The sequence below is a fragment of the Zalophus californianus genome, chromosome 6, assembly GCF_009762305.2.
Source record: "Zalophus californianus isolate mZalCal1 chromosome 6, mZalCal1.pri.v2, whole genome shotgun sequence".
Classification (NCBI taxonomy): Eukaryota; Metazoa; Chordata; class Mammalia; order Carnivora; family Otariidae; genus Zalophus; species Zalophus californianus.
The window spans coordinates 107,470,365-107,484,542 of record NC_045600.1 but is presented as its reverse complement, the minus strand read 5'-3'; the positions used below and the strand labels follow the sequence as shown (position 1 = coordinate 107,484,542).

Genomic DNA, 14,178 nt, shown 5'->3' with positions numbered 1-14,178 from the left:
CTACTTTAACAGCTCTTTTTAAAATGTGTCCTTTCTTTAAAATTGCTTTTAATCATTTCTAGAAATAGCTGGTAGCAACTTGCCATACCCAACTAAATAATCATGCACAAGAATTTTAATATTAGCCTAGGTTAAACATAATTCAAAATGTATGAAATTATGAGAAATTATAATGCACTTGGAAGGCCAAATAGTTAAGTTTTTTAGATTACTTATAGGCGTGCTCCCTTCTCTTCAAGTGAATAACCTGCAGTTGACTTTCTTTAAATCTATTAGCAGCAACAATATAAGAGTTATGATATCTAAAGGAACAAATAATAGATAGGAAAGCAGTGCTTGAGGTGGTGAAGGTACCCTCTGAGAGAGGAGGGGCTGAATATCACAACAGGACCATAGCTTCCATAACCTACCATCCAAAACTTAAACCATTTTATCTCCTCTTTCATGATACCTGTGACTCAAGCTAACAGGGGAAGAGAAAGTAGTGAGCAACAAGAACTTCATGAACTTCATAAAATTTATCCAGCACTTACCTTTACAGCTAATATTTTCCCACTCGGGACATGATATGCTCTACGGGAAGAAAAAAATAACAAAATCACCTGAGATACTAAACGACCTACAGAATGGTTAAGGACATAAATGTGAATCTGAACATATCTGCAGTGATGGGATATATGATACTTTCAAAGAACACTGATAACATTAGTAGTTCATACCTCTCTTGAGCTTCATGGTTTAGACAGTGATTCTTTATACTTTACCTTAATAACCCTCTGAGGTAATGCTGGTCCTATTATTGTCCTCTTACAGATGGAGAGCGCTGGTGTACAGAGAAGCTAAGCAGCTTTTCCAATGGCACCAAGTCAGTAAGTGGCAGAACTAGACCTCAAACCCAGACCTCTTCCGACTCCAGACCCTTACAACTGACCAGCACTGTGTGTGGGGAGGAATCTTCTATAAGTCTTCTGCTAAGCACTGTATAGAGCCATATAAATTGGGAGGTTTTCCTTTTGTTTACTTCAATTATAGAACAGATAAATTATACCCCTACATTTCATCAAAATAATATCAAAACATGTGGAATTAGCTATGGCTTAAGATATTAATTCATATAAGACATCAGACTTATCAGGCTCAAATATGTGGTTCACCTTTTCCTAAAGCTGGCATCTCTCAACAGTAAAAAAGCTTTAGAAAAGAGACAAGCTCAAATGATGAGATACAGTGAAATAACTACAGTTTAAATCAAGGATTACAAATACATTCTTTTATGAAAAAGAATAAGAGAACAAGGTTTGCAGAAATAAGATACCATTACTTCTCATTAAGACCTTTTGTGTTTAAATGACATGTGGCCTTCCACACACGTTCTACAAGGCCTATACATTCTGACCATTATCCAGGGACAATCTGTCTCATATAAAAATGTCTAAACAAACCACACAAAATAAACAAGCACTGCTACTGCAAGTCTATAAAAGTATAGACTTGCACATCAGCCAAACTCAGAGTGTTCTTCCTCTCACCCAGCTGTGTTAAGATGTGACTGGATAGGGAAGATGAGGCGGAATGAAAGTTAGCTTCTTGGGAATTCACTGACTTTACCTGCCAAGTTGCAAAATACATTTACCAGGCTCCCAATGATGACCTGGCAATGATTCAGTAGGAAAAACTGCCCATTTCTTAAGATAAAAACAAAACACATATTCTTCTATTATCAAAACGAAAACATCACTCTCTGTTGTTTTGGCAGAAATATCTGTGTAGTTGCTCTGACAAATTTTTTAACAGCTTTGTTGAGGTGCAATTATATATGTAAAATTCACTCATTTTAAGTATGCAATTCAATAATTTTTTAGCAAATTTACAGTTTTTGCAATCATTGACAAGTTTTTTAAGTGACTGACTTATAGAAATGGTTTAGTTATTAAGAACCTGCAAGTATTTTTCACATATAAAATGTTATAAATTCAGGTAAGACTAGAAAAAAACATATGTATACATGTATGTACATATCTATAAATATTAGTGTTATAAGAAATTTGTTCTGCTTTTCCTATTTGAATAGACAAAGGTCAAGTCAACTATGAAAGGTAAACTTAGCCTTTAACAATTAATTGTAAAGAAATTCAAGTATATGACATTTAAAGAAAGGCAAGATTATAAAAATTCAGTGGCAACTGTTCATTTTACTTAAGTTTTTTTAATCTGTAAGATGTCTAAAGACTTTCTTTAAATATCAACCTCCCTGGTACATATAAATACTATTACAGTTATAAAACTTAAATTTAAAAAATTTTTACACTTTATATAAAGTGGTATACATTTTATAAGTGGAACCCCTATATTATACTGGTTTTAGAACAAATTACCATTTAATTTACTATGTATGTTAATATCACACTTTTACTATGTGAAACTACATTTCAGGTCATGATATGATTCATGATATATCTGAACTCATATAATATAATGACTAACACTATTTTTCTCACTGCCTGACAGAATTGTTAGACTAAGATAATCTGAAATGTAATCTGAAGAAAATTAATAACCTTATTCTATGTAAATATAGTTAATATAATACGTAAGATTTAATGATGTATTATTTTTCCCCTGTACACCATAAATTCTTCCAATTTCAACTTTTAAAAATTCTGTATATTAGAATTCCTAACCAAGGACTGAAATATGAAGATAAAACAGTTGAATGCGTACACAAGGATTCAAAATTTGCAAAAAGAATAGTGGTTGTTATTTTGGACAACAAGCAACACCTGGACGTTTGAGATCAACAGCAGTGATAAGGAGATGACTAGAAGATAGTCTAACGCGTATACCATACTGGACAGTTTCACAACTTAATAAGCTTGTCAATAAAGCTTTTCCAAAAGAAAGGTCTCCTATTTCCAAGTGAATCAAAAGGGAGAGGCTTAATGATTTAATTATGATGCACGCTAATTCATCCGTGGAAGTTTGGGTTCGATTTCGAGCAATAAAGATGCTGTGAGGTTTGGTTTACAGTACAATGACAGTACCAGCTTAACATTTAATCATCAAGGAGAAGTGGATGACAAAGGCAAGGCCAGGCATGAGTCGAATGTGTCCCTTAACTTTGCAAATGGCATCCTACCTGGAGAAAAGGAATTTGTTTACTTTCAACGGATACTGCATCTCAATTGTCTTGATCTTCCCCAACACATTAACTATAAAGTGATTAATGAAGTTTGAATGGAGGCTCTGGTTACACCAAAAGACAACTATACACCTCTGCATTGTCTTAATTAACAGCTAACACTTCAAATTAGTTTATTGTTGCCACGGTAATTACCTGTTCCAATCAGTGCATGAAGGAAGCATTTTTACGTGATATTTTTAGTGCTGAGCCCTTGAGTGTTCTGCTTTGTTTGTGACCAGCACAGACCTTCTGGGAATAGTCCCAGCCTTTAAAATTGAGCACACAACATATACACTTTAGGATGGTGTGAACCAGTAGCCTGGTATAAATTTTTTGAGTACTTAAAATAACAAGGAGATGAGTAGAAGAGAGGAACACTTACTACCCATACTTCCTTAAATTATTTTTTATTTGGAACAATAGGCTTTAGATGACTGGACAAAAAGTTGGTATCAACCTTTAATTTTTGTACAGAATCAGGTAATTTATTGAGCTCGTCGGTCATACAGAAAATTGTCTTAGTCTAATCCCTTCTTTTTACATTGGAAATACCCAAAGGCCAGGCTTAAAAAACTTATCCAAACTTACAGTCAATGACAAGGCCAAGACTGTAACTGTGGCACAATACATACATTTTAGGACCTTAAGGAAATATATGGTGATGTTTAAGTTTTCTTAACTGCATTCCAGGGCAGGGAAACTCGTAATTCAAAATGTACAAGGGTGCTACCTATTTCCATCAGGCTAAGGACCATCACATCTGAATCTTTCCAGGCAAAGAAGCATTCTGCAAGCACTGCTATCTATCACAGGAGGTACAAGAGCAAAGGGTGTAGGCTCTTAAGTCATTGACCGGGTTCTGATCCCAGCTCTGCCACCGCTTCTTTTTTTTAAGTTTTTATTTAAATTCCAGTTAGTTAACATACAGGGTAATATTAGTTTCAAGCATACAATACAGTGATTCAGCATTTCCAAACAACACCCAGTGCTCATCACGAGTGCACTCCTTAATCGCCATCATCTATTTAACCCACCCCCTTATCCACCTCCCCTCTGATAACTTATTAGTTTCTTCTCTACAGTTAAGAGTCTGTTTCTTGGTTTGCCTCTCTTCCGCCCCACTTTTGTTCATTTCTTTTGTTTCTTAAATTCCACATATGAGTGAAATCATAAGGTATCTGTCTTCCTCTAACTGACTTATTTTCTTAGCATAATACTCTCTAGCTCCGGGGCACCTGGGTGGCTCAGTCAGTTAAGCATCTGCCTTCGGCTCAGGTCATGATCCCAGGGTCCTGGGATCGAGCCCCACATCGGGCTCCCTGCTCAGTGGGAAGCATGCTTCTCCCTCTCCCACTCCCTCTGCTTGTGTTCCCTCTCTCACTGTGTCTCTCTCTGTCAAATAAATACATAAAATCTTAAAAAAAAATACTCTCTAGCTCCATCCATGTTGTTGCAAATGGCAAGATTTCATTCTTCTTTATGGCTGAGTAATATTCCATTATGTATATATACATCTTCTTTATGCATTTGTTAATCAATGGATGCTTGGGCTGTTTCCATATCTTAGCTATTATAAATAATGATGCTATAAACATCAGGTACAGGTATCCCTTTGGATTACTATTTTTGTATTCTTTGGGTAGGTACCTAGTAGTGTGATTGCTAGATTGTAGGGTAGTTCTGTTTTTAACTTTTCGAGGAACCTCCATACTGTCTCCCATAGTGGCTACACCAGTTTGCATTCCCACCAACAGTGCAAGAGGGCTCCTTTTTCTCTACATCCTTGCCAAAACTTGTTTCTTGTATTGATTTTAGCCATTCCAACAGGTGTGAGGTGATTTCTCATCGTGGTTTTGATTCGCATTTCCCTGACAGTGAGTGATGTTGAGCTTTTTACATGTCTCTTGGCCATCTCGATGTCTTCTTTGGAAAAATGTTCATGTCTTCTGTCCATTTTTAAACTGGATCATTTGTTTTTGGGATGTTCAGTTGTTTAAGTTCTTTATATATTTTGGATACTAACCCTTTATCGGATATGTCATTTGCAAATATCTTTTCCCATACCACAGGTTGCCTTTTAGTTTTTGTTGATTGTTTCCTTCACTGTACAGAAGCTTTTAATTTTGATGTAGTCCCAATACTTTTTGTTTTTGTTTCCCTTGCCACAGGAGACAGATCTAGAAAAATATCGCTACAGCCAATGTCAGAAAAATTACTGCCTGTGCTCTCTTCAAGGATCTTATTAGGTCCTTAATCCATTTTGAGTTTATTTTTGTGTATGGTTAAAGAGAATGGTCCAGTTTCATTCTTTTGCATGTTCCAGCTCTACTACTTCTTAATATGAACCTGAATTGTTAGAAAACCTCACGGTGTCTCTAGTTTGGAAAGGGGTATCAGTCCTTATGCTATAGAGCTGTGAGGATTCAATGAGATAACGTAGGTATAGCACTGAGGGCAGGGCCTGGCACACAGTAAGCATGCATAAAATGTCAGGATCCTGGGAAGTTTTCAGGGTAGCTAGGTGGTTTACAAGTAAAACCTGCTGAAACTGACTGAAAGAGTTCTCTCTATGCTTTAAGAGTCAGGCTGTGCACTCTACAAATGAAAGCTAATAAAGCTTTAATAATGAAGATAAAACTTTAATAATGAAGATTGGCAAAAGGCTGCACTGCATCATTTTCAATTAAGAAATGCAAGTTGTATTATTTCATGATAAACCAACTTGTTGAAGACAAAGAATTAGTCATCTGAAATGCTATGGCTCTACCAAGATTCAAGGTCTAGATTTCTTACTGTTTTTAGCTCTTGCCCACTACCAAAACTTACAGACAGGTGTGGTAAGTGCCACATTTGGTGTTCATCTCAGCAGAAACACCACCTGACAATCACTGTTGCTAAATGAGAAGCCTAATTTTCATTCTCCCTGGGTTAACAGGAAAGCTATTATTAATTACTATTAATATAAGCTACCCTTTAAAAAAATCTATATACCTTCTTTCAACATACACCCTCATAGATTATAATAAATTATAAAATTATAATTAAAATTTGAGGCCTCTACTAGTCTTCAGACTTCAGTATCACTATCCTAGCACACTGCAGAAAAATTGTTTATATCTATCTTCTATACTGGGTAGCAAACACTACCATGTCTTAATCATCTTTGTTTTTTTTTTTAAGATTTTATTTATTTATTTGACAGAGAGAGAGACACAGCGAGAGAGAGAACACAAGCAGGGGGAGTGGGAAAGGGAGAAGCAGGCTTCCCGCCGAGCAGGGAGCATGATGTGGGACTCGATCCCAGGATCCTGGGATCATGACCTGAGCTGAAGGCAGACGCCTAATGACTGAGCCACCCAAGTGCCCATTAATCATCTTTGTATTCTTTACACTTTGCACAAGTCCTAGCATGGTAGGTGCTCCATACTTAATAAATGTCCAACAAATGAATACTACTTCTGGGTAAAAAGAAAATCTATCACTTGGATAGAGTTTTACAAAGAAACTCTACATGCATTTAATTAACTGATCTTATATCTTATGAGTAGAAATTATTTTTCCCCAGCTTTGAGATATCATTTGACATGGAACACAAGTAGAAGTTATTATCATCATCCCCACTTTATGGGTGGATTTCCAACTGCTGAATCAAAAGTCCTTATAAAGATACCATGAGCTGGCCCTTGGTTACTTACTGATCTCTGCTTCTGCCAGTCTCCCTTATCTACAGTACTCACTCTGCTCCTCCAAACATCCTTCTGCCTCAGGCCCTTTGCACCTACTCCTCAGGCCTGGAATACTCTTCCTTCAAAATCCATTTGGTTTGTTCCGTCACTTCCTTCAGGTCCAAAGTTACTTCTTTGACTATCCTACATAAAACAGCTCATTCTCTCTTTACTCTTCATAGAATTTATCAACACCTAACACAGTTTATTAATTTATTATCTGTCTGCTACCATTAGAAAGCAAGCTCCATGAAAACAGGCACTTTTGGTTTTTTATTCACTACTTACCTCCAGTGCCTAAAACTGTGCTAGGCACATTTTATAAATATTTGTTGATGAATGGATATATTTCCTTAATTGGTATGGGTCTATCTTTTTTTTAAATTTTTCTTTAGGCAGTTTAAGGTTTTCTAGGAAACTGTCCATTTTCTGTTTTCAATTTTGTCATAAAGTTATTCACTGTATCCTTTTATTTTAAAAATCTCTGCTCTGTCTAGAATTATGTCTCCTTTTTTCACCCAGATTTTGTTATTTGTGTCTTCTTTCTGTTATACTTGGTCAATTTTTCCAAGGAACCAACTGTTGGTTTGAGTTGTTTCTTGAATTTTGATTTATTTTTTCTTTAGTATTCCTTTCCTTCCACCTTCTTTGGATTTAGCCCCTTCCAACAACAACAACAAAAAATTTATTTTCTTGAGTTAGATGCTAAACCTATTAATATCCAGTTATTCTTCTCTAATGTTTATACAAAAAACTATCCTTTAGGTTAGGCCTTTGTATCACATGTATGGTTTTTTCAGTTGTAAATGTTTTTATTCCATTACAATGTATTGTACAACCCATAAGTTATTCAGATGTGTGCATTTTAATTTCCAAATGTATGAGCGTTAACTTATTAATTTCTTTTTTTTTAACTTTTTAAAAATTTGTTTAAGTAAGCTTCTCCCTTTCCCTCTGCCTGCTGCTCCCCCTGCTTGTGCTCTCTCTCTGACAAATAAATAAAATCTTAAAAAAAAAAGACATTTCTAAAAAAAAAAAATCTTAGAATATTTTAATTCCAGTCAGACTCTCTCATATTATTTTGTCCAGTCTTTTGTTTGACTTCATTTTGACATCCCTGAATTAATCATGACTATTGTTGTTTTATATAGTCAGGTTTATCTAAACTGTCACCATTCCTTTTTTCATTTTATTCCTTTCCTGATCAGTTGGATTCAATTTCTTTCTACCTAAAGTACTTCTCTCAGTAATAAACTAACCCTCTTTCCTCCCCTATTTATCTCTCTCTTTCTCTGCCTACACACACACACACACACACACACACACACACACACACACACACACACACACACACAATTTATATTCATTTCCGAAGATGTGTTTCTTTTGCCCTCACTCTTTAGTGACAGTTTAACTGAGACAAATATTTTCTCTGTCTTTTAAGGACACTGTTGTCTTTCAGCTTTTATTACTGTTGTTGAAATTTTCTGTACCCAACTTGCTGGCTAATACAAAGCCACGGAAGGCTTTTGGATAGAAGACTGATATGATTCGAACTTAATTTTAAAATCCTTACTCTGGCTGCAGGTTACCACAAAAAAAGAAGGAGAAACCAGAGAGAGGGGAAAGAGTACACAAAAAGCTAGTACAGTAGTCTATGCAAGAAGTGGTGAAATGAGCCCAGGTAACTGTGGATATGGAAAGGGGGAAAAAGATACAAAAGACTTTGGCCAGAGAGAATTTATAAAATATGGGGATGAGGAAAATAAACCTAAAATTTTAAGCTGATAGAATTATGGTATTTATTCACAGAAATAGAGGAATTTTACCCAGTCAGCCTTACACTATATAATTCTGTACTTTTTAGCTCCATGAGAGTCAACAGGATTTGTGGGTAAGTTTGGCAGATGGTCCGTGAGGAAATGAAGGATCAAGAATGACTGCAAAGTTTCTGTCATAAGCAACTTGTAGAATAGAGTTTCCATTTACCAAGACTGGAAAAACTGTAGAAGGAGCAGCTTTCAGAAGAAATCAAGAGTTCAGTTTTGGGCAATTTTGAAAGCCCTAAAAGACATCCAACTGGTACTTAGATAGGAGTTTGAACTTTAGGACAGAGGACTGGGTAGGAGATATACTTTTGGGTTTCACCAACATATAGATGATATGTAAAGCCATGGAACCACAAAAACTCTCTTAGGAATTAAATTAAGCAGAAACGAGGTCTGAGGACTGAACATGAGGCACTCCAAATTCAGAAGTCAGAAAGATGAGAAAAAAACAGTAAAGGCGATGAAACAGTACAGACAGTAAGCCAGCAACAGAACCCAGAGGATGGTGTCCCTGGGGCCCTGAATGTTGGTGTTACCTCCCACATTGCAAGTGCAATACCTTGCCCAGAGTCGGTATTCAAAAAACCACATGACTGATTTCAAAGCAATACTTGGGGACAAATGCAATTAATTCTATTATATGCTCTTTGAAATTTTAAAGATGGGTCTAGTACAATATATACAAGGCTCAAAGGGTGGACTCACCGTCATCTAAATCCTAATGAGAATTTGTTAAAAGATAAATCAGTCCGGGGAATAAAGTGAATTTCTATAAGAATCTTTAAAAAAGTGTCTAAAGAAAAATTTCAAAACAAAATGTTAAAAAGTTCTATATTCACATAAGGACATAAGGGAGAAACAACCTGTGTTCACATTCTAACATCTGGACTCCCACACAACTTTATGTCATGCATAAGATCAACTGCATCTGTATTTTACAATGTTTACTAAAATTACTTATGCTTAGAATTTTAAGTCCTAGGAGAACAAAAAAATATGAATTGTCCCAGCTGACTCCTGTTCACAAAATAAATAACCTAGAGATGATCATATATTTTCTGATAAAGCTTGTATAATCTCATACAATTAAAGCAGGCATCTAGTTTCTATGGCACTATTCTGCATATTAATTTCTATACACTCTCTAATCAAATTATTTTAAATTGCGAGCAGAAAAAAATCATCATGAGTATCTGTGCTTCTCTACCAATTGTGAGGTAGAATGTAAGTTAAGAATCAAGGGGCTGACCTAAGATCTGATGGTAAATATTTCAAAGTTCATTAAAACTGATAGTATATGTTATAAATGCAAATTTCCTGGCAAAATGGTCATCAGAATGAGTAGTGAAACACCTTTCCCTTTTTTCCCCTCTTGGAACAAGGATCCCAAGCATGCAGGATAAGTTTTAATCACAATGGCAAAACAAGAACTGTACTGCCCCGGTCCTGTGAAGGAGAGAGGCACTTCTTTCCTACACCACGTGGAATAAATGCCATTGACATAAGTTCTACTTCTCACATAACATACTTCAGGGAAGGTTGGTGAAAAGGGGAACACAAATACTCTGTGAATTATTTATAGAGTGCTATCAATTGTTGGAAAATTCTCTAAATGGACGGGAAACCTAAGAAAACAATCTGGTCGCTAAAATGGTGAAAGCAATACTTAGGATCTGGTTTAAGAAGTAACCAGTAATCAAAAAGGGATGGTCTTATTTTAGGCAAGCAAGAAAGAAGAGGATGTTTATCTGTGTTGCTCCCCGGATCTCTGAGAGGACAGGTAAAAGGTGAGAAAGAAAGTGAGTAAAGGCTGTTTTAAAGAAATAAAAGTTACAAATGCATTTGCTGTTACTCGCTCGCTTCAGACCTAGTTGTGGCTTTTCTAAACGATAAAATCGGGTTCTGTGTTTTTCAGGCAAAGATTTCACAGCTTGTGGGATATACTGGATTCGCTGCTTCTCTGTTCTTTGAATGCCACAGAGATTTCCAGGACGTCCATCAGAGGCAGGGCAGAATAAAGGAGACAAGGTGAAAGAGAAGCCTCTCTATGGTCTCAGTCATTATGACAAAAAGTATGACTGGGAGGAGACAAATCATTGTCTAAAATGAAATATTTTTTATTAGTTGTCCATTTTAATGATCTATGCAACTCTTAATTCTCGTTAGCATAGAAAGTTAGAGTTGGCCATATTCAGATTTAATTACTGGATCTAAAATTGGTATCTGTTAAAGCCGATACCATACCTCTTATATCTTAGCCGATGTGAGATCATCAGTTTCCATATTTACAGATACTGTATCCTTGCTTGTTATGTGATATTTTATTCATTGACCAAAAAAAGTATCTCTGATTTTATGTAAATTTAGAATAAAAACGGAAGTCTTTTTCCAAATCAAAAGTTTTTCCATCTCAAACTCTTAATAGCCAGGCGCCTGGGTGGGTCAGCCAGGCGCCTGGGTGGCTCAGCCGGTTGAGCATCCGACTCTTGATTTCGGCTCAGGTCATGAGGTCACAGGTTGGGTTGTGCGCTGGACGTGGAACCTGCTTAAGATTCTCTCTCTCCCTCTGCCCCTCCCCCACTCATGCTCATTCTCTCTCCCTCTAAAAAAAAAAAATTTAAATAAATAAATAAATAAATAAGGAACCTGGCGTTGATTGTACTACATTATGCCAAAAGACCGTAAGGCTGAATGATTCTGCAGCCCACATCAAACAAGTGAAAAACACTTCTTTGCCTTCACAAAAGTCAAGTGCATAAATGTATGTGAGTATACACATAAATACAAAAACTTCTTATCTTGTGGGATTAATTTTTAACAGCTCTGGGTATCATCTTTTAATTCAGTGACACGTTTTCAGTAAACACATGTTAATTAGCTGTGGTTCAGTTAACAAAAATTTTGTTTTATTGCTTGATCTTTTTAGAGATCTGTTCTCATGGTAGACTTCTTTGGGGGTAGATTTTACCAATATGTCACATACTAAAATAGCCATCCACAGGAAAAAAAGAATCAAATAGTTTCAGGGAAATCAACACTGACAGTTGTTGTCTTCCATAATAGATAAACACATTAGCCAGGCTCTAGCTGTTAAAATAGGAAATCCAAAGTAAACAGCAGTTGTAAAAAGAAGCTTTTATGTAAACTGTACTAGTTCAAATAGCAGTCTATGCCAACCTTCCTTCTGCCTAAAACCCATTACAAATGCTTGACTACCGATTTTAAAATAATTTGTGGTTAAGCAACACAGCCCCCACCCCGACTATTTGTGGTTAAGCAACACAGCCCCCCACCCAGACTGTGCAAGTATCAAATCAACCACGTTATTAGGTTACAGATATTAACAACTGTTTCAGGATGCTGATCATCCATAGGGCATACTAGTTGCTAACCAGGATATGGGGAACCTGGCAGGAGTGGAAAGAGTTCTAGTCAGAGAAAAGCTACTGGGACCCTACATTTGGTCCTTTCTTATTCCAATTACTCTGGTTATAAACCCTTTCTGCTCCCACACCTGCCTCAGTTAATGTTGTCACCACTGCCTCCATATTTCTTCCATAAGTTGATGCAGCCTGGTTCAAGCCTTTAACACTCCCCACATCAACTAGAGTAATGTCTTTTCATATATGGTCTAAATACCTTAGAGATCAAGGAAGCTACAGTCACAGTGATCTCTTGATCAAAGGTTCAGAAAGAATGTGATGGGCAAAACAGAGAGGCAAGAAATATAAAGCCAAATGATGATAATGAAGGAAATATAGGACTGAGGTAATACACGTGGGAAAAAATAGGAACACCTTGAGGATTAACTACCTGGGACAATTCTCCCCTGAAATGACTTGATTATAATGTAGTATCTGTGCAGCATGGTTTCTTTGTGGAAAGCTAATAATAAATCACTTTCCAAAAGCAGATACAAAAATGGATATTTCAGAAAACCTCCGTAAACTAGTAATTAATATTCTATTGTGCTTTATAGTTTGTACTTTTTATACAGAAGCTATTTGATTTGCACAAAAGTTTCTTATTCTTAAGCTCGATGGGGTTAAGAACTGCTTCAAGATTCTGATAAGCACTGGAGGATTCAAGTCCTTTGAAGTCAAATCCAATGTGTGCCCCAATAAGCCTGAATGAACGCAAATGCGTTGCTTCTAGATCCTCTAACTCAAGTTGTCTTCGAAGTTCTCTGGATATGGTCTGTGTTGATTTTTAAAAAGCAATAGGGAAAATCGATTGAATGACTCACTTTTCAGAGCTGCATTAACTTTTTCAGGCCACTGGGGTACTATTTACTAAATTACCTCTCCTAGAACACTAAATAGTACCCTAGTGGGTCAAAGAGTAAATGCACCTCTGAAAAGTGAGCCATTTATTCCCTTCTTCCCTGTAGTACCAGATGTAATACGTCCCCTATGACAGAAATATTAACCCATTTCCATTAAAACCTCAAGAAATTGTCCCACCTAGAGAAAATGAGTATGAGGACTCTTTCCAAAGCAAAAATCTCTCCTCTATAACCCCGTCCACAATAGTGTTGAAAAGTCAACATGTGCTTATATAACAATACTTGTTTTTTATTCACTAGAGATTGATTTTTAATCAAGACCTCAAAAAATATATAAATTAAAAGCTGATGGTTTTCAGCAGAGAGATGCATAGGATATCATGATAGCTAGTTTTATCCCGTACTGCAGTATTTTAGAAAATCAACTCAAGCACTCATCTTGCTTATGAAATAAGATCTACATCACCAACAGCTGTTCTTTCACGTATCTCATTACATTACAGGTTATCCCTTTGCCAGAAAAAAAAAAAAATCCCTTGAATAGCAAGTAAGTATATATTACTTGTAATCTCTATAAAGACCAAAGCCTCTGAATACATTTTTGAGTTGCCTCAGGAATAGCTATTGAGTGATTTCACACTTGTGAGATACCTCGACAAAGCGAGACTTTAGGTTTTCAGCACTGTTAGTCCCTTACTCTTCTGGAAGATGGCTATGCAATGAAAACAAGACAACTTTAATTTAAGAATCATCCAGCTTCTAATTAAACTGCCATCGGCAGCTGGTTGGATAAGTTTTAATCAGTTTCAATCACCTATTGATTGGTATACTGAAGCCTAAAAAATTAAAAGTAAAAGATGATTGGGGAATTGTCCCATCTCAGAACAACAGTAGAGGCCTCTGTAAATAACTCCTCTTTTAACCATCAGCTAAATGAACACTTCAATACTGCAGTACAAAGTCTTCTGCAAAATTACTTTAACTAACAAGCAGAAATTTATCAGCTTCAGCCAAAATCAATGCTGAAATCAATTTGAACACTGGTTGTGTCTAAAGGGGCTCATTGGCAATTTAGGGAAATTACACCATGTAAATGCCTGTGCTTTAATTGAACAGTTTCATCAACTAGGCTGTGATTGCTGTCCATTCATTTATTTA

At 36.1% G+C, this 14,178-nt stretch overlaps 1 protein-coding gene across 12 annotated transcripts in view; it reads right to left on the bottom strand.

The window, feature by feature from the left end:
- Positions 1-14,178, bottom strand: part of MAP2K5 (mitogen-activated protein kinase kinase 5) — a 246,134-nt gene that overhangs the window by 163,224 nt on the left and 68,732 nt on the right. For all 12 annotated transcript variants that reach the window (XM_027571020.2, XM_027571025.2, XM_027571023.2 and 9 more), the window contains one exon: positions 534-573. In XM_027571020.2, the coding sequence (XP_027426821.1) occupies positions 534-573 (40 nt within the window). The remainder of the gene's footprint in view (positions 1-533; positions 574-14,178) is intronic.